The 23,033-nt window shown below is 40.3% G+C and overlaps 1 protein-coding gene across 1 annotated transcript; it reads right to left on the bottom strand.

Annotated features, from left to right (window-relative positions):
• Positions 1 to 741: 741 nt before the first annotated feature.
• acss3 (acyl-CoA synthetase short chain family member 3) lies at positions 742 to 22,078 on the bottom strand. The gene is made up of 16 exons (XM_014972717.2): positions 21,396 to 22,078; positions 20,012 to 20,156; positions 19,563 to 19,751; positions 17,869 to 18,003; positions 17,197 to 17,337; positions 15,840 to 15,920; positions 15,415 to 15,510; positions 14,167 to 14,318; positions 12,127 to 12,230; positions 3,756 to 3,851; positions 2,995 to 3,058; positions 1,979 to 2,060; positions 1,591 to 1,713; positions 1,405 to 1,504; positions 1,066 to 1,241; positions 742 to 957 (listed from the first exon to the last, which is right to left on the bottom strand). Exons 1-16 carry the CDS (start codon positions 21,731 to 21,733, stop codon positions 874 to 876), a joined length of 2,106 nt encoding a protein of 701 aa, XP_014828203.2. The 5' UTR covers positions 21,734 to 22,078; the 3' UTR covers positions 742 to 873.
• Positions 22,079 to 23,033: the final 955 nt, after the last annotated feature.

The raw sequence follows: 23,033 nt of genomic DNA, 5'->3' as shown, positions 1-23,033 counted from the left end.
CCATTAGACCCTCGTTCCTCTAGATCATTTTGTACATATGGTTTTATTTTTTCATTGTGCTAATGGAAATTTACGACTAACCTGTTCTGGAACATAGAAGGGAAGAAACTCGATGTTGTGCCAAGCTGCCCTCTAGTGGTGGGCTACTCTAACAACACGGGACGGAGGATTCGTCGGCTCACTGGAACAACAGAAGCACCTTCATACATCTGCATCAACTCAGACTATTTAGAAGCCAAGGACAAAACAAGACGCTCTCTGAAGGTGCACAACTTCAACTCAGAGAGCAGAACAGCATCCCAGACGTCGCGTGTTACTGTATGTTTCGTCAGGCAGCACATCAACACACTTACAGCCGAGCTGGCCTTTCTACCCCACCCCTCCTGTTAACAGAACAGATGATATAACTGGAAGACAGACTGCTTTAGCTCATAGTGTGTGTAGAGTGTTTATGACCATGTTGAAGTGAGGTGATTAAAAGATAAAAAACCTGTTGCTTGCTGTGACTTCCATCTGGGTGTAAATGTTCTTGGTTTCAGTCAGTTGTCAGGGTAACCTGTTGTACAGGCCTGCGTTCTTTCGGACGGACAGCAAACGTCTCGTTTGTTTTCACATTTGCACGAATGAGCATTCTTTTTTTTTCCGATTTTTCTTTTTTAATTTATTACTACTTGTACTTTGGATAAAACTAAGTGGTGAGCAAACAAGTTTTCATTGTCAATAAAAAATAGAAACGGTTAGTGAGCTGTTTGCATTAGTTTTCATTAAAAATGTTTACAAAGTTAAGTGCAGTTTGGTTTTACCTCATCAGTAATTTACATACAAAAATGATTAGTGGAATAATTTCTCTAAAATATTCGTTTTCCCATGTGTTCAATCTGCATGTCGTCTCCAGACGTTTTCTACTTGCCTCTCAATGTCTTTGAACACATCTGGGTCCTCGATGGTTGGCGTAATCTGTGAAGAGAAATATTTATGAATATATTTGGAGAAGAGGAAAAAAGTTCCTCGTAACATTTGATAAGTTTATGATTATTGTAAAGTGCTGAGGTCATCACGTCCCACCTTGTAGGGTTTGCCGTTGACCAGGTTGGCCAGAGAAGAGCGGGGGATTTTTCCGGAACGCGTCTTCGGTAACCCGTGGACGAAGAGCACGTTCCTGAAGGCGGCTACAGGTCCGATGGTGTCTCTCACCAGCTTCACCACCTCCTTTGTGATTTCTTCCTCAGTTTTCTGCACATCTGACACAAAACATGATGCAAAAACCCAAAATTATTTTGTAAAAAATCAGAAAAACATGTCAAGAATTTGGATTCAGCCTCCTTGAAGCAAAAAGATGCATCGAAGTTTGTAATATGATAATAAGCAAAGACGTACTTTTGTAAGGCGCTTCGTCTCTCTTACCTTTTTTAAGTACACACAGCGCCAAAGGAACGTGGCCCTTCAGAGAGTCCTCCAGACCCACCACAGCGCAGTCCCCCACCGCAGAGTGCAGCAGCACCGACTGGAACACAAACACGTCCTTGTAACTGAGGAGAAATCATTAAATCAAAGCATATTCATGAGAATCCTCTGCAATGGTTCTCCCACTTCCTCTAATGCTCCAGCAGACAGCCTGTGACCCGCCACGTTGATGACGTCATCAGAGCGGGACATGATGTAAAGGAAGCCCTCCTCATCCAAAAAGCCGGCGTCCATGGTGTCATAGTAGCCCTGGAAAAGAAGGATTGCACAAGAGGAAACCTAAGTGCATTATATTTTAGATCAAAAACTGGCAACATTTTACTAAAACATCTTGCATAGGTTAAACAGATCAGGCAATTCTGCAATATCAAGTTTAAACACTAGAGGTCTACCTTTCTCTACTAAAAATATATTTCTTTCTCCTCTGAAAAGCAAAACTGACCACAGCATAAAGAACATTAAAATGTGAAGATAAGTTTTAAATACTTTGCTTTAGAAGCAACAAACTACTTACTGGAAACTTGGAGAAGTAGAGCTCCTTGAAGAGATGCTGGTTTTGCCACAGGGACAGTGCAGCTCCAGGCGGTAGAGGAAGCCTGAGGGGAAGAGTGCAGAATTAACTATCTATTAAAAATATCCCATCTTAGAAGTTTGAGATCAATTCAAATACCAAGACTTTTTTTAATTCAGCGCAGCCAAGCTGTGCTAGACCTTCGCTGACCCTGTAAGAGGCACCCAAACAAACAAAACGCACAGAAAGGAAAGGTCAGGAAGTCGATGTTTACCAAGAGATGACCAGTAATCCCTCCATGTCCTGAACCCTAAATCCAGCTGAGCAGAGGGAGTCAGCGTTACGTTCTCGCTCTCATTTTAAATCAAAGCTTTTTAGAAGCCCAGTTGTGCATAAACTAAACAGATAAATATCCCAGCTGAAGCAGCTGCACATGAGCAAAGTGAAAACTAATCAGTTTTAGAACGGGATGCTTCCAGACTACACTTCTTGCATCTTTCTAATAAAAGACAAAGAGCTGTAACACACTCAAATGTGTGTGTATGCACTCAGGCAGTTTTTGCAAAGCTGCAGATCCAGTTTGAGAACGAAACAGAAGAAACGTCCAGATTTTCTCCTCCAACCAGCAGGAACAATAACACAGCTGTTCCCGTCAGTCTTAAGGGCTCACACTCTGTCACTGCATGTTGGAAATCCCCCCTCAGCAGCGCTCAGTCATTACCAGCGTTTTTAAAAACTGCAGGGGAGTGGAGGGTGATAACGGACAGAGAGCAGGCTGGCACTGGGAGCGGCACAGAATCAGCCCGGCTACGTTCAGCGAGGTCCACTTAGCAACCGTTTCATAAAAACATTTCCATTAGCGGCACTTTGCTCCCAGAAACACCAGAATTTGGAGTCTGACGAATGCTGCCCGGCTGAGTTCATAAGTGTAAAACACTCCTGTGTTTTACTGAATGTGTGTAAGATAAAAAAAAAAAAACACACATAAAACAAGCAGCTCACAGGTCAGCTTGGCTTACCTGACAACAATATTTCCCAGAGTTCTTGGCTTCAACTCCTGCATGTCATCATCGATCACAGTGACTAAAAAAACAGGAAACAGGAAGGCTGTATGAACACTAACTGAACATTTTATAGATTTTAAAAAAAGATTACAAGTCATCATCAAGATAGTGACGACAGGGTTCCAACACGTCTAAAGCCAAAACCTCAAACTAAAGTTTCCAGAGCTCACAATCCTTCTGAAGCCTTTGCTTTTATTAATCTGTAAGTTAGTGAGAGTAAATTAAAAATAATGAAGATAATGGCAGAAATTTCAACAATAATCAGGTTTAAAATCTGAAACCCAGACTGTGGATGGATGGATGAGCAGATAAAAGGTGACAGAGGATGAAAAAATGGAGGGATAAATAGATGGAAGGATGGATGGGATGAGATAGAGACTGATGGGTGGATGCTGTACTATACTGACGATACAGAAAAGGACAGATGGAGGGATCAAAGGATGATTCATGGATGAATGGATGGCAGATGGAGAGAAAGACGGATGATAGATGTACAGGAAAGGATGCAGAGAAGGAGAGAAAGATGAACAGATACAATGATGGACAGACAAAAGGACAAATAATAAATGAATAAACTGATATTTGTTTAAATAGATGGACAGAGCGAGAGGCGGCAGAATTAAAGTGACAAATTGATAATAAATAGCTGGAAGAACACTGCATGTATAGACGGAGCCTGGATGGATCTTTAAGTTCATCCTCAGTATTTCTCTCACCATTGTAACCTGGAACTGGTTTTCCAGCCTGGCCTGCAGGTGGCGTGAGCGAGTTACCCAGACCGATACAGGAGGACGTGATGGCTGAGCCAGTTTCTAAAACAAACAAAAAATAAAAAACTGTGTTTAAGAATCAGAACTGGAGATCAAACACTTCCGATTTCAAAAACAGCTTATTAGTTTTAACGTCAAGCTGACAGAAGGAAAACGTCCTGCGTTGCTTCTGTGAGCGGCGTTAACCCACATAGCAGAACTATGACAGCTCCTGTGGGCTCTCCCCGACTCCGCCACAGAGCCGTGCTCCAGTTACAGCCGAGAGCCGGCTGGCGGCCTGCGCGCCCACCCAGCACAGGAACAACAGAATCAATCCAGCTCAGCATGGGAGATTACATCAGACACAGCAGCTGAGTGCGCCAGCATCAGCATCTGTCTGTGGTGTTAAATGCAAAACCCCAGATCTGTAAAGAGACGTTCCTGCTTTCCTTTCAGTGTCTCTGCAGAAAGTTTACAGCGTAAACATTCGTAAGCGGCTGCTTCAATAAATCCGTCTGCTACAGGAAGCGAATGTGGTGTAAATTCAGTGCTGCAGTTTATTATTGATTTTATAAAGCTTATGTAACAGCAAATAATCCTCCTGCATCATGTATGCCACTAGAATAAATGTAAAGTAGTGCTGCTGGATTGTTCTCTGGAAGGGCAAAAGCTAATGGGAAAACATTTTACGCTGCAAAGTCACCATGCAAAGGTCCTTTCAGTCAATAATGCATAAAATATGAGCCACAGACCTACAATTAAATACCGACGCATCGGCAATAAAAGGATTATACCAGGAGTTAGCATGTTGTGGTTTCCCCTTTTCTGTTACTCATAAATTAAAGCACCACCAAAGGCCAAGTTGGGTGGAGCTTATGATGTCATCATTACCTGCTTTTTGCATTCATACCAACTGTTTGTTATCCAATATTATCTTTGATAAACATTCAAGTTAGCTAAAGTAAAGTCTGGGAACAGGAGGACAAATCATTTGAAACTGTTGGGCAAAAATTTCACAGGCAGTTTGAATACAGATTTGAAATCTGTATTCAACTTGAAAGAAGCCCCGACAGCAAACCTTTTGCTTTTCTACCAAAGTGGGAAAAGGCGATAATCCTACTGCAGTCAGAAATGAAAAGAAAAACAAAACGTTGGGTCGTTTCTCTGCAGCAGGTTCCTTCCAGACGAGACCTGGTGAGACGGAGGAGGGAATCTACCATCTTTTAATTGATCCGTTTGTAACAGACAGCAGTTCTTAAAGTCCCACATCATAATTGGTAGGAACATTTAGATTCCTCATCCCGCATGGAGACGTTCTGTTAAAGCACAGACGTCCTAATTCAATCTCAAATTACTGGAGTTTTGGCGTCTTTTAAAAACTCTCGGATTGCATGTTGACTGGAGTTTGACCCAAACCACTGAAAGGAGGCGACACGAGCCGAAGGTGTTAAACTGACTGGAACAGACGAGATTCGAGATGAACTAATAAACCTCAAAGCTAAAAGAAATATGGACTTTGCATTATAAGATGAAAGCAGCCAGACTGAACCGACTCTGCAGCTTCTAGGGATAAAATCACACAAAGACTTTGAAAAATGCATTTGTATTACAAAGGCTTTGACATAATGTTGCCATAAGACTAGCACCAAAAAAATTAAGACTGTTAAAAGAGTAAAGGAGCGTGTGATTATTTAATAATCATGCAAACTTTAATTTGCTTGGTAATGTGCATTTGGGTCGAGTCATTTTCCTCACACATTCTGTGTCTCCAGTCAAACTTCAGTCTTCCTCCAGCTTCACACCCTTTTCCTCTTGTACACAAACAAATCAATCTTCCTTTTGCCTCGTTGGAGATTGCTCTGGCCAGTGTGAAGCCTTTTGTGTGTGATGAATGAGCGGAGAGGAGTAGAGAATGTTGGATGACACCAGGGAATAACAGAAAAAGGCAACACAGTGGCATGTTTTGACGCAGAGGAGTCGCTTTGAACAGCCGCGCTCAGTGTGAGGAGCTTTTGAAGGGAACAGCTGCAGAAAAAGTTCTCCGAAGGGAGGAACATTTTTTTTTTATTTATCTGATGTCCCCCTTTTTCCTTACATCCAAGCTTTTCACTCAGAATATTAAAATAAAAGCTCAAACAACCAAACCACCTCCATCTATACAGCTTATATGTAAGGCAGGCAACGCCGTCTGAAGGCCAGCAGGGACTAATGTTACGGTCTAGTGTGGTTCCAGAGTATAAATGCTGGAAAGTCTATGAAAAAGTAATGCATTGATGGTAATGTTTCGAAACTGACTGCGTCAGCCAGCTGTCCTGAGCACTTCTGCTCCCACAGCAACGTTAGACCAAGATTCTTAAAGATTATTATGATTTACATCGAACGAAAACAAAATGAAAAACGACGGAAATAAAATTTTGGATTATTAAAGAATGATTAAGTGTTTAAAATGACTGGCATGTAAGAGAAGTCTTGTTTAGTGGCAACACATAAATCATAAAACAAAAATTATGTTTCTAATTTGCAACAAGCTGGACGACACCCAAGACTGAAATGTTTGGCTTTCATGGAAAACTGACACACGGTAGTGGCAGCATCATGCTGCAGGGAAGCTTCCTCCAGGAAACCAGGTCAAAGATGGTGAAAAGACGTAACGACTCAATAACCTGGCAATCCCAGAAGAAACACTTCTTTAAAAATGCAATTAATGATCAATTATCTCACGTCTCCTAAAGTCTGAACTCTGTTCATGCATCATGATTCGAATCCATTCTTGGATGTCATCAACAGGCGAACCAAACAAAACACCAGGAAAGGCTCAGAGGTTCTCTCTGCACATCATACATATGCAGGGCAGAGCTTCAGGCCGTCTGTGTGATGTGTGGTTGCTGGGGTAACTTGGTGAGGAGCTGAGAGAGAGAACTGACCTAAGGTCAGCGTACAAAGACAGATGCGGTGTGGGCGACGTCACCCCTAAGAGACAACAGATTATTTCACTCTTAATTTACTTCATCAGCCAAATGATGAGAAAACTATTTACTCATCCAGATATGTTTCCATTTACATGAATATTAATTCATTAAAACATGCACGGTCAACATTTCTAAAGTTAATCATTACAAAGCTGTTCAAAATGTTCCTCTCATATGACTCCAGTTAAAATGATCCGACTTAATTGACCAACTGAGCTCAGCCTGAGTCAGGAGAAATTACAGCTTCTCATAAAATACTTTAAAACCAGATTCCTGGTTAATAACTTTACATGCCCAAAAAAGGGGATATTTTATGAATTCTGTCATAACCCACATGCAGGTGAACAGACAAACCTTATTCAGATTTTTAAAGAGAGAGGAGTTACTCAAGTGTTTCGTATCTCAGGAAAACCAGGCAGAAACACCAAAAGTTTAGAACTATTGAACAAGAACTGATTAGAAGACTAAGGCTGCGTTCACACTGCAGGTAAATGCGACCTGGATGCGTTCTGCAGTGTGAACGGGCAAACGACCTGAAAGTGTCCCGCATGCGCAGTAGAGGGCGCAATAGCGTCGGAGGAAGAAGAAGAAGAAGTGCTCAGTGTTTGTGGAAGTAAACATGGAGGCTAACGGTGGAGCTTAGCTTACATATTTGAAGTTGTTGTCACATTCGAAAAGAATCCGACCTGTGCTGTTCAGACACAGCGGAGTTGGGTCACTTCAGGCTGCAGTGTGAACGCAGCCAATGTGGCAAAACAGAAAAACCGTCTTAAGAAATCTTGTGCAGTTATTTCCTGTAACACATTATGAATGAGAATCCAAACCAAGTCACACATGTAATTCAGTAAAACTGATACGGTCTCAAAATTCAAGATTTTTCCCCGTTTTACCAAAATCTTTAAAAAGCAATGTGAGCAACCTCTTCTACCAGCTTCCTGATGTATTGAAAAATTTAAAAAAAAAACTGAATTTGATTCAAAAGTCAAACAGGTTCAATATTTTGTGCATATTTTCTGCTCCTCCACTGTCATTCCTTTTGATCTTGTGAATACTCAGTTCTTCTAAAATCGGTTTTTCCTTCTACTCCACCATCCCCCCTTCACAGAGTCTGACCTTCTGAGCCGGGCCAATACGTACACGCCTGTGCCAGCTCAGTTACCGGCACGGCTAAAGAGGGAAACGCTGATCAAGATGACCTCTCAGAAGACAAAACAGAAAAACAAACAGAAGCAGAGGAAAAGTCAAAAGAACACACCTAAAACATCACAAGTGCATCCGTCGCCCCCTTTTCATGCAGGCAGCCTGAACCTGCCGACTGGAAATACACATTTGTTGCCAGGCAACAGTCGTGACATCAGCAACCTTCATCCTCAGCCCTCTCCACCCCCTTCCAATGCCACTTGGGTCTTAAAATAGCTCGCAGATTATCATCAAGACTCAAAACGTCAGACACATTCTCATATGCACAGAGCAGGCAGGTGAGCTGAGCAGCTGCTGGCATCAGGTGGGTCAGAAACAAACAGGTGAGGAGCTGTACGGGCTGGTTGGATGGAAGGGGACAGGGAGGTCAACTCGCAGCATCGGAACATGAACAACTGGACTCGTTTAAAATGAGGCGATGGGAGACAACGAGGAAAAGTTGAGATCCATCTCAGCTGATGAATCGGCATAAAACACGACCAAGTTCCCTCAACGCGGAGAGAAACTCGCCAATCTGTTCCGCTTTGCACAAGAGAAACCAATCTTTGCTGCTCGAACCAGATACGGCACACTAAATGGTAAAATCGGTCAAACTAGTCATCTCTGCACAGCGGGATTGTACCGTTAAATATTTCCAACGACACGTTAACTTAGCGTGACATGAGTGATGACAAAAGGAATTTAATCCTGGAGGTGAAAGACGCTGTGTGGGAAATGGCCTCCTGTTTGGAGAGCGACGCGATCGTACTTCTGTTTGGGGGAACGGCGGAACAAGCTGCACGTTTTGCGTCAGCTGGGCCTTTCGTTCTTCAAACCGAGGCCCTCCACTGACGTGTGTGAGGTAGAATCGGCACACAGTGGCAGCAAAGAAGAAAGTCTGTGTTGATCAAGACGGAGAAAAAATGTAAGTCCATCATCTAGAATCCTGTCCACTTAATAAAGTTCTTGGTCACATTTGAAATAAACAGAAGTGTATAAACGTTCTACGCTTGTGGCACCATGAATCAGCCTTACAGCTGCCTAACGAGGGTCTAATATGATAATATGCAATAAATAAACCAATAATAGAGCTCTGCAGTGAAAAACCTTTTTGTTCACTCAAGTTACATCTTATCGAAAGAACATCTCAACTAAAAAGGCTTCAGCCAGTGAAACCAGTGCACCTCCACCTGCAATAAACAGAAAACAATATTCAACCAGTGTCAAATTGAACAGTACTATAATGAGGTTTGAAAAAGGCCAGAGCTCAATTACATATGCAAGGCAACTCTGAATAATGGAGATTAGGGCAGCCCCTCTAAGATTCAGCACAGGAAGCGTATCATCTTTTAAAGGTTACTCAAATAACAGAATATTTCCAAACTGTTTCACAGATAATAGCTGCTTTATTGCCCCTCATATCTGAAGTCACACAGTGTCTGACACAGAAAGCGAGAGATGGCAAGCAGCCCGCTCTGCCATGAAAAAGTGGAGATTTGGATTCCGGCTGCAGGCTGCCAGCTGCAGAGCTTAGCAGAGGGTGAGCATCGTATTGGATTTACACATGGAGGCAGAAATCAGGAGGGCGCCACAGGTTTTTCTCTAAACTCTATAAATCACCTGGTATGAATGACGACGGGGTTTTGTCTTAGGATGTGACCGTGAAAGCATAGAGCAGAAGGGCTGCGTTATAAACATGTCGGTATTTCATAGAATGAAATGTTATCTTCAAGATTGCCTGCTAGGAGAAAAAACTTTTATCCACTTACAGGTTGGATTGGTTTTAATCCAGCCGAACGGAGCTGCAGTCAGATTCAATGTAAAAATTAACAGGCACAGTGTGCAGAGTTTTTAAATAGAGCAGACAGATAAAGCACAAAGCAATAAAACAAAAAAAAGCCATAAATCTGTGTAGCTGTGTGCTCTGTTACCTGCAACAGCTCCCAAACTGCTGTATGAATAGTAAATGCTTCAAACATCTTATGCAAGACACATTCTGCTTATTTTAATCTGCAGGAGCCTCTGCATCATCAGAGCTTCTGCAAGGTGATTTACCAACAACCTGCAGCCTATACATGACTAATTAGGGCTCATAAGCTCAGTAGTTCGCTGCCAACATGCAGAATTACTTAAACTTATTCTACCTGCCAAACTGAGGCTGACTGCTCTCACTTAGAGTCAAATTACAGGTAGATTGGGATAATCGCTTGCTTAATAATGCAGCATTTATCAATCCTAATAAAAATAAGTCACGCCAAACTGGATTGAGGATTTAGAAATAAAAAATGTAATAGGAGTTAAAAGGTAATCAGAAACAAAGACTATAGCATTGAACTTATGTGCAGTAAAACTATTTAAATGAACTTAGAGCTACAGTTTGTGAAAAGTCCAAAGCTTCAATCATGCTTCTTTTTCTTTAGATTTCCTCTCTGTACGGTGCTAAATGAAATTACTTCCAAGACATTTAATCTGACTTCATATCAATCATATAAAAATTAATAAAATAAAAGCTGGTGTCTGCTGTCAAAAGTAACTTTTATCACAAAGAACAGTGACCTTGGTCTAGTTAGCATTCCTCTCCCACTGTGATGCAGGAGACAGACCAGCATCCTTCTGATCTTAGGAGAAGTTCAAGTCTGTGTGCTGTGAAGCAAAGTAATGACACAAGGCAAACATCTCCACCAAGAATATCTGCAGCCAGTGGCAGTCAAGTCAGAAAACAAAAGCGGCAACATTGTTTTGTAAAACTCAATGTTCAAATACTAAACTAAAAGCAAATGGATTAAATTAGCAATATTTCATATCATAAAATTAACTAACAAGCTTAAATGTAGGTGTAAATCCTGCAATCAGTTTGCCAATTTATAGCATATAAAAACTAATCTGGTTCATTTGTCTCCAAACTGAGAGATATTACCTGAAATATCCTTCACAGAGTGAAAATGGTGCTTGGATTCTCTAGGACATAGTCTGAGTTTGCAGACTGAACATATTTTAATTCATGAGTCTAAAGCATCAATGGTTTAGACTCATTGCTAGCACTGCAGTTCAGTTTTAACACCTGGTTGAAGATAGAAACTTTACCCATCGTCTGTCTGCACCTTTATAAATTTGTGCCTGAATTGTTCCTTCCTTTCGTTGCTCCTACTTTTGTTTCTCAGCAGTTTAACAGAAGGAAATAATAAACTCTGGCTCTCAAACGTCGCCATCAAAGATTTAGCCTCTGAGGCACGCATAAAGAACCGAGGCGGCTCTAGCTCTGTTGCTATAATGCACTGGCTGTACCTTCAACAATAGATCAATTTGACGAATCACATTTCTGTATTATTCCAATACTGAACTCTACACAATCCAATCGATCCTGGACAGACTAATTGGTCAAGTGGGCTAATCTGCACCCTAATCTGAAGAGCGTAGCACGCACAAACGCTCAAGGTCAATGGCTTTCGAGCAATCCAACAGCTGCATCGATTCCATATTTAACACAGATATGTCATCTCGTCCAGCATCGATCCTCCATTTGCACCGCCAGGATATTTCAAAACAAAGAGGCGTCCAATTGTGCTCGTATGCGGGGCCTAACACATTTATCACAGCTCTGTGGCACTCGGGATAAAAGCAATCACACGGTGGGAGGTGAAGGGGTCTGACATTAGTATGCTCCCTGCATTCAACAATCCATTCCATGACAAACCACTTTTCAAATTCAAGAATCAATAATAAAGATGGCCTTAAAAAAAAACAAAAACCCTAAAGCTGCAGTACTGTCTGGCCGTCATGCAGAACCGCACGCTTCTGCAAACTTTTACAATTTGCTGCGACTGATCAGAGATGTGGGGCGTAAGAGAGGTATGGCTTTTATTAAAACTGCAATGATGACATCCTGCACTAAAATATATCAGCTATGCAAAATTACATTTTTGAGCAGAAATCCAGATATAAGTGGCAATCGGACGGATGGTGACGGATCCATAACATCTAATCGTAGGAAAACGAGAACACAGCAGCTCAAACTTCACAGATTAAAGCCTCGATTTAAATTCTAGTCCAGTAACGTCTTTTCCTTCCTTTCTTCCCTTCATAATTGAAGACCGACCGTCTTCGGTCACAAGTAAAGCCCAGAAAAGGTGAAACTCCAAAATGACAGACATTTGTGAATTTTCATCTGAGGAAAATGAACATTTTCTCACCCGTCTGCCACCAGTGATCCAGAACCGGAACGCCAAAGTTCTTCTTTGCCCACTCCAGCGTCTCGACATCGCACCGCTCTCCTGCCAAGAACAACGTCTGCAACCTACGAAGAAACAGAGAAAACCGTTTTCCTTCAAAAAGCCGAAACAATTAACCGTCATGCAGACATAAAACGTGGCAGAAATGTTTTTAGTGTCTGCAGTTATTGTTTTATACACGCATAACTGATGACTCCTGAAGAAAGTATCTTTAATTTTAACACTCATGGAGCTACGCCACGCTCTGCTTACATTTCTGTTGAGGAAGCAGATCAATACTGGTCTAAAATAAATTTCAAATCTCAAAGTAAATGTGCAAACTGTTGCAGCACAGTCCAACAAATCTCTTAGAGGGATTAGTATTGAAATAAGAGGCGGGTCTTTGGAGCATCCCCCCCCCGATCGCATTTTATTTAACAACAAACTTCAGCTTTTAACAGCATAAAACCACTGATCCAAAAAACTACCACCAAGACAAACAGCCATTACCAGCACCTTTGATTCAGCCTCACAGTCACAACCCAAACTCAACTTTAAATCACAACACATGAATCTTTTATTTACCACAAAGCATCTGCTTGGTTTGCCGTCTTGTTTCCAAAAGTGTCTCTCCAAAGTATTTCATTTTTCCTTGACAATTCTGCTAAAACCTCGTCTGCTCATGCTATATTTTTGGACAACCTAATTACCGCCACGTCCGACGTGTTAACAAGGGATGCAGCTCAATCGCACTACAAGGGCTCAGCACAGGCTCAGGAGGAAGCCTGGCTCCGTGTTAATAAGCTGAAGAAAGAACAAGTGAGCTGCATCAAATCAGGGTTTGAACTCTAGCATGAAATTATGTTTGGTAATAAAGCTTTAAGGCTTTTCTCAAAGGTTGTACAACTCTCTGCACATTCTGGATTAGAAACAGAACTACCAACACTCCTTTCATAGTTTTAGATGTGTGGATAAATTAGAAAAAAATCACAAAAATTGACGTCTTATTGTGGCAGATTTGGTCGTTACCGTAGAACCCAAACATTTGTTTCCTCGTTTCAGTAAGATTGTTAAATTTAGTAAAATACTGACCATTAAAGTGGAAATTTAGCAAATCACAGTGGAGTAAAATTATGTTGTCTTTGTTATTCTACCACTATGTCACACAGGCGTTTTATTTTGAGCCGAAGAAAAACGGTGATCTTGAATAAACAAGTTGGCACATTGAAAAATTATTAAACCTAAATGACTGCAGTTTCAAAAGCTGCAGTTTATTCAGCGCCTGCAACAGAGGACCCCAACACACACTGCTGCATTCAGTGAATGAGTCACTGAGGCCAAAGGTCACCAAGATTCAGAATTGCTTTACGATTGTGTGCCGAGAGGCATTTCAGACTGCTGAACAAGAATGAAGCGATAAACTGACAAACCAACCCTCCGGTCCAAGTTTTCTGCTCCACAACAAACATTTGACAAATGTGATCGTCTCGGCAAGTACCTGAATCACTGGACCAAACTAATAAAAAGAAAAAAAATGTATTTAACTCCCTGCTACAGGTATCGTCACATGAAGAGCAAAACAAGCTGAGGCTGTGAAGCTGCCATGCATGCTTAGACACAGAAAAACACATTTATGTGGGAGAGCAGAAAATCTGGCAGCATATTGTGAACATCCTGAAACATCAATTGTTTGCAAATGGGCTGTAAAATCTACACTGTACTGCATCAGGACTTTTTTAATGCACTGCTGGCTCTTGTGAAGCACTTTGTGATTTTATATCCTGAAAGGTAGCATATAAATAAAGCTGTACTTAGTTTGCCGCTCCGCAGCTACCAAACACAGACCACACAAAACATCTTTTAGCATTTTTAAAAACTACAGTTGCTAAAAAAAAACTAACAGAACTGCCAGCAATAAATTATCAATCATCTATTTAAGACCTTCTCATTTGCTAGTTTCCAAATCAAGAGAGAAAACGTGTCTTGATGTGGCTGATCATTACATGATGCAGTGATATCTACCTGGTCAAAGGGTATTTCCTGCCGGCTGCGGCGCCGGGGTCCTGCTGCCGAATGGCCCGGATTGCGGTGGGTGCGGTAAACATGGAGGACGCGCCGTACTCCGACAGGACACGGAAGAACGCGCCAGGATCTGGAGTCCCGACTGGCTTTCCCTACAATCAGGAACATAAAATAAAATGTGTCCGTCTGCAACCCAAAACACCAACAAGACATGGAAACAGTATCTGTACAGTGTACGGTGCTGTACAAGTAAACTGAACTGAACTGCAATGATATGGTTGATGCTTGAGCGGCACAGTCAAAGTCCAGACCTGTAAATGTAGTTATGTCACATAAACTGACATTTGTGTTTATGTGCAGCGGAGAATTAATGAAAACATTTTAAACAAAAACCCACAAGGAAAGAAAAAAAACTATAAATCAGTCTTATTGAAGGGAGGCTGCTTCCCTCAGGTCAGAGAAAAATCATAGAGGATATCTAATCAGAACTGAAAGAAACGGCATAATCAGCAAATGGAAAAACCTCAGAACAGTCTGCGCATCAAAACAGACATAATTGTATAAAACTCAAAGAATGAATACCAAGCAAATAAATTAATGTCAAGAACACAATGATCAAAAACTCCTCTGTGGCTTTTTAACAAGATGACATTTCACCTCAAGGTGGGAAAGCATGAATCACACAAAGGTGTCACATCTGTTAGATTAAAGAGAGAAAAGCAGCAAATAAAGGAAGCGTGCTCTAAAAACAAACATGACGGACGCTTTCTGCAAAACATTTTGAGTCCTGAATGCCTCAAACTCGCTACGCAGAAATCTACAAACATGATTTCCAACATGTTTGCTTTCACTGCAACTACAACAGGAAGCCTTTGGGGGTCTGTCCACATCTATATGTCTTAGGACTGAAAAGTGAACGTGTTTTTTTGCAAAAATGGGAAAATCTTAGTCAAATTTCAACTGAAAACAGACAGAAGGCAAATCTCCAAGTCTACAATGCTTTGCAGCTTGAAGAAGCCACAGAAGAAAAGCATCTCAACAGCACGACGTCACTACAAGGGGATTTTCAACACATTCTGAGAACTAATTTCTCAAAATCATCTTTCCTTCTACTTCATAACTGTACGCTTCATTGTCCTGATCAGCATTCCTCACATATCTACATGCTGCTGTAATACATTTGCATGCTTTGCAGGCCAAACTTATTTTGCACCATTTCTACACCGTCTTGTTCTAAAAGCGACATACCTCATATAAAATGGTGCTGTTACCATGGAGAAGAGGAGCGTAACAGATGTAGGAATGGCCGACCACCCAGCCCAGATCAGAGGCAGCCCACCAAACCTGCACCAAATGAATATATGTATGTAATATCATACATCACAGAACAAGAGCTACATTATCATTCTTTGAATTGCATTAAAAACTGGGACAAAAAAAATAAGGCTTTAAAAGCTTGAAGGCACTGAAAATGTAGATGTAAATCAAATAGACATCTAAATGATGAATGTAGCTGAAAATAGAAAGTTAAAAAGCTATTGTGTTTCTCACTGTAATCAAATCATCCCTGAAGTGAAAATTCATCCATCTCTTTGCTGATTGCTTACTCTTTTTTTTTTTCCCCTCCCCATAAGAATAGCAATAACTCAGGAGAGAACGCTTTATCAACTTACATCTCCGGGACTGAGTCCATAAATATTTGACATGGTCCATTTCAGCATAACGGCGTAGCCTGCAGTGTCTCTCACAACGCCCTGGGGAATGAGATAAGAAAGACATTAAAGCAGTGACAGGTATTTCACAAAGCAGGGCTCTAATATCGGTTAAAACACAGATGCTCAGCCGGGCAGTGTGGAGCGGGATTATATTTGGTTTTCGAATTAATGCTTCCGACACACAGTGGCGTCAGGCTCCATCTTGGTCAACCATGTGAGCACATTGCAGCGAACGGGAAAAAGTTGCCAATTGCAGCTCCATTAAGGAGAAGCCCATGAGATTCTTTTATTACCTTTTAGTGAAAAATAAATTATGCTATTGCAGGGCGTCAATGATTTTTTTGTTTTTGTTTGAATCAACTCCTGCTGCTGTGGAAATGTTCTGTCGTATTTATGTCAGAGTGATGGATTTTATATCGGCTGCAGATTGTTTCGCAGCATTGAAGATCTGATGAGTCACACGCAGCCTCCATAAATAACAGCTACTTAGGACAAACTCAGACAGTAAATCTCCCAACTTCTCTGAACAGACAAGATTCATTGCTAATCAGTTTCTGAGAGAATAACTAATGATTAAAATATTCATTTATGCCTATAATTGTAGAGTAACTCAGATTTTTTTTGCTAAACGGCTCAGGGATATAATCATCAGATCACAGCAGGATAACTCAGGTTATTTTGATTTTCTTGGATATTTTTGCACAGTTTTGCAGATAAACAGCCTTTCAGACAAAGTGAATAGCTTCCTTTTTTTAAAAAAAAATAATAATTTGTTGCCTCCCACCTGAAAACTGGAACCATAAATACACAAAGAAAAAGCTGCATTTAACATCCAAGCACAGAAAAACATCACAGTATACTTTTATACAACTATTGCATTTGCTAATAAGTAAAAGCTCAACCATATCTTTACATTCCCAAGAATAAAAAGTCAGTCTGACTAAAAAAAAAAGATAACTTTCATTGTTTCACATCTGCAGCTTTCCATCATAGGAAAAGAAAAATATCAATATTCTGAAATCTAGGACATATAAATAGAAAGTTTACCAAACTACTGGGTAGAGATTTTTTTGCAAATAAAAATGCATGCATGTCTGAAAACTCATGTTTCTGAAGGGCAAGTCATTGATTTTATGCTGACAGGCATATTAAGGCTGCGTCAAAACCTTTGAATTCTGCTCAACATTTTTCTGCTGGTGTTCAGAAACTTTAAGTTTTTAAATCAAGGTAAAGAGTTTTTCTTTCTCAGTCATCTGACAGTCAAGAAGCGACCCTACTTGAAGTCAATAATAAACCAATAACTGATAGCCAGTACCTTTGGTGTTCCTGTGGTCCCAGACGTATAGAGGACATACAGAGGATGGTTGGAGGGTAAAGGAACACAGTCATGTGGACGAGAAGCGGCCATTTCCTGGTCCCAGTCCAGACTCAGCTCTGGATCGAGGGAAACTTTGTCCTGAAACAAAGAAAAACATTTAAAAGTTTAACTTTCTAAACGCATTTTTTGCCAATAAAAATAGTTTGATCTCTGTGTGTATTTTTCTCCTTTCAGTAAACACCTTAACTTTGAGTTAGCATATTAGCAACATGCGAGACATACAAAAATCTGTTACAGATTTGTAAAGAAATCGCTCCAATGTTTGTATTTAAACGTGACAAACGTTACCTAAATTAACTATTAAAGTATTCAAATCAAGTTCAGCCTAATTTAACCAACATAACGTTACATTTTCCTGTATACATGCTCAATAAAAGCCGGTCTGCTTCCAAACTGCAAATAACATCTCAGTCATACTCGGCATTCTCAAATGTCACATACAAACTGCATGTTTTTGATTTGATTATAAATCATAATTTACAAGTGAGCCACATAAAAGTCAGCTTGCTTGAAATGCAAGCCTTTGGTGCATTTTAGAAACCTGCATGTTCCGTCACCCTGCCACAGTGTGGGATGCAGATTTCTGCTGCGTTAGCCAGACCGCCTCACCATGTTGGGCCTGCTGTAGATGAGGACCTTGGAGGGTCTGTAAGAGCTCATCTCCAGCGCCTTCTTCACCAGAGGGATGTACTCAACTCTTCTGCCTGGCTCGATGCCGAACGAGGCCGTCACCAACATCTTGGGCTGCAAAAACACCAATCATGGGAAAATGTTGAAAGAGAATAACTAATTGGAGTGTTCTCCAGAATGCAGTTCGCACAAGGCCTTCCTGGCAGTTGCGCAATCAAGTGCAAGCCTGCTGCACACCTGGGGCCTTCCTACGTGATCAAAGGCATTTCCTGTAGCCTTTCAAATTAAGAGGGTTGAAGCATATAAAAGTGAAAAACAACAACAAAAAAACATTTGTTTTAAAAGTTTGGCTGCTTGCTTGCTTTGTATCACTCTCTTCAATTTTTCACTCAACCTGAGTTACCTGGAGTCGTTTCGATGTAAAATAAAAACTGCATATTTGATTTTTCTGTCATGTTTCACCCAATCTAGAGATTCAGGTAAAACAATTTTGCTGTTTTATGCAAAAATCCCAGCACGCCTCCACTATATTTGTGTAACTGAACTCACTTTATTAATTCCAGGCTAACTATATTAGATAGCGGGCATTTTCTTCTTTGATTTCTAATTCTGACTTCCAATTGTTCACTTCCTGCTAAAGAGCCCCCTGGCGGTTGAAGAAAAATCCACAGGAAAGCCGCATGGTTCAAAGCTTGGGGGGAAAAAAGTCCGAAAAATACGGTAGTACGTTTTCTAGCAAAAAACAACTTTTAAACCTAATCCATAAGTGTTCATTACACCGGAGCTTTCAGAAGGCCAGTTTAATGAAAGTTAGCTCACTGTTAGCATGTTTTATTCATCCCAACATAAGTTTGCTTTGGGATTCGTCATGTTGAAACTCAAAACGAATAGGACTTTTCAACCCATCCACTTATCTTAATCCACAATTCTCACTTTGCAAAACATACTTCTTGTCACAAATAGCTAAAACTTTGTCTTGTCCAACATTAAAACTTTTCTCCAGAAGGTCCTGACTTTGCAGCAGAGGTTGCTACTGGCTTCTCCCTAAAAGATCCTGACACATTCATTCATGGGCCATTTTGGGACAGATGGTTTACACATTTGCAAGCACAACAGGGGGTTCCAAGATGATAATGAACCACGAACCTCGCCAAAAACATCAAACTGGTTTCGAATAGTTACATCAGATCATTAAGATACAAGTATGGCCTTTTTTAAAAGCTGCAATCTCAACCGTATTGAGATACACTATGCTTAGAAATCCAGTCTGTGCCAGCAATCCAATAAATTTAAATGAAGGAAAGTGATTGGACCCGAGGTTTGTTGATAGATCGAGAAAATCCCATGTTTTTTTTCAGTAATGTCGGGGATGTTAAACCAAACATTAGTATCAGTCAAAGAGTGAATCATGGTGGCACTGAAATGATGGATAGGCGTGTGTAAAGTAAACATGATGTGGGTTTTCTTGGGTAATGATTAATCATATTTAACTAAAAATAGCAAAGGTGAGTCAAGTACATTTATCTTTTAATTATTTACAGAACACACAGACACAGATATGGATACACATCACCCTATTAGACAAAAAGTAACGTATATCAGCAGCTTCCTAAGAACAAAAGTACAGATGTAGTAAAAAAAAATATGCAGGGTGAAAAGCAGAGAATCCTTACTTTGGCATGATCAATGCGGACTGACAGCTCCTTGGAAGCAAAGCCACCAAAAATTAGGCTGTGTGGAGCACCAATCCGTGCACAGGCCAGCATGGTGAACATGGCCTGGGGCACCATGGGCATGTAGATGACAACAAGGTCTCCTTTCTGAACCCCATTTTTCACGAGGACTCCTGCTAGTCTGGACACCTGGATCAGAGGAAGTGATGCAGAAAACTGAATATAAACTCGACATGACATAAAGCAGTCGTGTTAAAAGACTGGAGTTTTTACGACAAAGTTTATTTTTAAAAACAAAATGATGGCTGTCATGAACTGCCAACTTTTACCTTCACAAAACCAAAACATATTTTGCTTGCAAACCTTAAAATCAAACCTTATGAATATGTTTGATCTTATAGGAGGCTAATTGTGCTGTTCAGTTCTTTGTTTCGTTTGCTAACACACACTTGGTCCTGCAGTTCTCGGAAGGTGACGATCTTCTTCGTTCCAGTCACTGGACTGTCATAAATGATGGCTGGCTGCTCTCCGCGGCCACTCTCAACATGACGATCCACAGCGTTGAAGCACACGTTTAACTTCCCTCCTACAAACCTGGCAGAAAGGCAGACCTTTAAACATCACAGAGATACATGCATCACATTCACATCTAAACAAATACCTTTAATTTGTTGGTTCTTTTAGAATACAGAAGATATTTGTAGGTTTGGTTTAGCATGACTACAAAAAGTTTAGTCAAGATTAGAGTTGTTATCTATTATGTGAAATAGAATTGATCTTAGCTGCACATTAGCATCTTTTAAGAGATGTGCAAACATGTGCACTCTTGATTATGCTTAAAAGGATGTGTAGAGGACAAACTCATTTGACAAAGGTCTCTTTTTGCAGATTACAGAGACATTGGTCTAATGGTAGACCATTATGCTGCTTTGAATACAGTTAAATTGCAAGAAGGGAGAATAATTTGTTTGTGAATGTCACTGAGATCCAGCGTTCAGAATATTTTTCTTCTAGATCAGATGGTGTAAGTGACAACTCCAAAATAAAATAAACTCAGGTGGTTCATCTGTTTTCTTGAAGGCTTTTGCTGTCTTCTTTTATTACACAGATTGCTCTGTGCATTGTAGACCGCCATGATTATATTAAAGAAAATTTCTCTAATTTTTAACTGACAATTTTGCAATTGCATTCAACTTTTTGCCTTATAATACAACAAAAAGAAAAATTAAATTTAATTGTGATGTTAAAATATACAATTTTGTTTAAAAAACACCATAAAACACTAAAGTAGACCCCACAAAACATCAAAACGCATTTTTTGTTCATTTACATGTCAAAACTAATGGCTGCTTTCAACATATTCATTGTTAAATTTGCTCAAATTTGTTTAAACCCTTTTATTATAATTACAGTACAATTAATGTCTTTGAATATAAAAAATCTACTATGCAACAGGAAGATTTTTTTGGCATTTCAGACATACCATAAAAAAACTGGTTGCCTCTGTGTAGCAGGACAGCTGATATTCTATTTGCGTAACTTTTATTTGTTAAATAAGGGTTTCCTCTGACATCAATATTTTGTTTTTTATTTAATGAATTTTTGTTCTACTTTTATTTTCTGAATAGCACTTGCGTAACACTTGAATGACGTATTCACATTATGGCATATTTGGCGCTCCATAAACTGAGTTGTTTTTTTGTGAGTAATTTGAGTTTTGGATACCGTTTATTATCTTTCAGCTTAGTTGAGGAAACATGATGGGGGTTGTTTAATTTCTTTCTTTTAGTCAGTTTGATATGTGTAGCATAAAAACATTTGCTGAAAACCTACCAGTTTGGAAACACCGGGTCCTCTACGTGCAGAGTTTTGCTCCACGGCTCAAACCAGCTTATATTCTGCGCCATCTCACCCCAGAAAGTTTCCGGGTGGTCCCTTGCCGAAGCGAAAGCTCGGCTGTACGCGCAGTCAGACGCATAGTTCCTGCAGCGCTGTGTTCCGACAACAGCATGTTCTCTTGCAGCTGCATGCTTTAGTCCTGTCGCGCTAAAGCCTCCTTCTAACTGTTGTTTTGCTGCACAGTGAGACCAGAGTTTCCTCTCGAGGATCCGCTTGCTGCGAGCCGCAGCGCAGGGCTTCAGGCGCACCAAGTACTTTATTTGGGAATGCATAGTTTCTGCTGACTTAAACAGTACTTTGACACGATGTCCTCGTTGCAGATAACAAACCCAGCTGCACGATTCAACACGGAAGGAGTTCACCTGGGGCCCCTGAAGGCAGAGAAGACCTCATTAGAAATCCTACTACAATGCCCTCAAGGAATGCGAACTATGAACTGGATGTAGTTGACGCAGGAGGAGCTTTGCGCTACGACAAGGGGGAGGAAAAAAATTACATAACCAAAGCTGCAATGTAGCCTGTAATGCTCTTCAAAAACTAGATTCTCAGCTATTTCTTAGGTTTATTTCCCAAAAATAATTGCATAACATTTTCTCCAGGAGAAAATATTACAAACGTGGCCTACTCAAATCAATTAACTTTATCTCATTATACTTTCCTGAACTCATTTTTGTTGTTGTTGTTGTTGATTTTGATCAACACTTATCTGATGCTGAAATATGAAATTTCACTTCATGTGAAGCATAATTGAGGTTTCAGACCAAGGTAGCACTGTAATTTAAGGGTTTCAAAGTAAGGGGGGATGAATAAAAGAACATTAATTCTCAGTCACTTGTGCAGCTCTAATGTCTGAACTACTATCTCTTGTGCAGCAGCAGTTTCTCACTGATCTCTGGTGTTTTTGTGCGCAGTTCTTCCATCACAGCTCCTGGTAAAAATACCCATAATCCAGTTGACCCTCCCTGGACATGACCTCTGCACTGAATCCCACTGGAATTGAGTAACTCAACCATCTGATATTTCACATCATCTGTTTCTATTTATATGTGTTAAACAATGTTTCCATCAGACGTATGGTTCTCTCTCCGGGGAAGTGGCAGCCTGTGCAACTACTGTGTTCGTTACACTTATTGCTTTGATGGAAATTTAAACTGTGACAGGAAATAACCTCCAAACAAATATTTTCCTCTTTAATTTGCATCCCACTTGCGAACTTTCAATCAGTTTTTTTCTCTTTTAATTAAAAAAGCAATTTATTTCAATTGTTCCCCCTACATCAGTGTTCCTTCAAACAGTTTCTGTTTGCACAAATAACTGGCAGGACATGTTGCATTCTGACAGAAAGCACTAACTACAGTAGCAGCATCTTTACCAGGCTTATCAGGATGAAACTGAGGTTTTTATAGCTGCTCTTTTTGCCCTCCTTTCTGATTTCATCATTTGAGTTTAAATTCTAAAAGGTTGAGAAAAGAGTTTCCGATTACCTGCATTTCTATATTTCTTCACTGCCGAGTGTCTGAATATGGATTTATAATAAAATAAGCTTTGAGATAAAGATTGCTTTTTGACTTG

The sequence above is a fragment of the Poecilia mexicana genome, unplaced genomic scaffold (genome assembly GCF_051168715.1).
Source record: "Poecilia mexicana isolate PSO_F unplaced genomic scaffold, ASM5116871v1 scaffold_23, whole genome shotgun sequence".
Taxonomy (NCBI): Eukaryota; Metazoa; Chordata; class Actinopteri; order Cyprinodontiformes; family Poeciliidae; genus Poecilia; species Poecilia mexicana.
Note: the sequence above shows the minus strand (reverse complement) of the source record. Positions and strands in the feature narration are given on the sequence as shown.

What these genes read in the sequence shown, in the direction of transcription:
- acss3 (XM_014972717.2), bottom strand. Translation starts at nt 21,733, where the DNA reads ATGCATTCCCAAATAAAGTACTTGGTGCGCCTGAAGCCCTGCGCTGCG. An exon ending in GGATCACTGGTGGCAGACGG is followed by an intron (nt 3,852 to 12,126) that starts GTGAGAAAATGT and finishes TGTTTGTTTTAG; the next exon opens with AAACTGGCTCAGCCATCACG. An exon ending in CTGGGAAATATTGTTGTCAG is followed by an intron (nt 2,061 to 2,994) that starts GTAAGCCAAGCT and finishes TCTTCCCCTCAG; the next exon opens with GCTTCCTCTACCGCCTGGAG.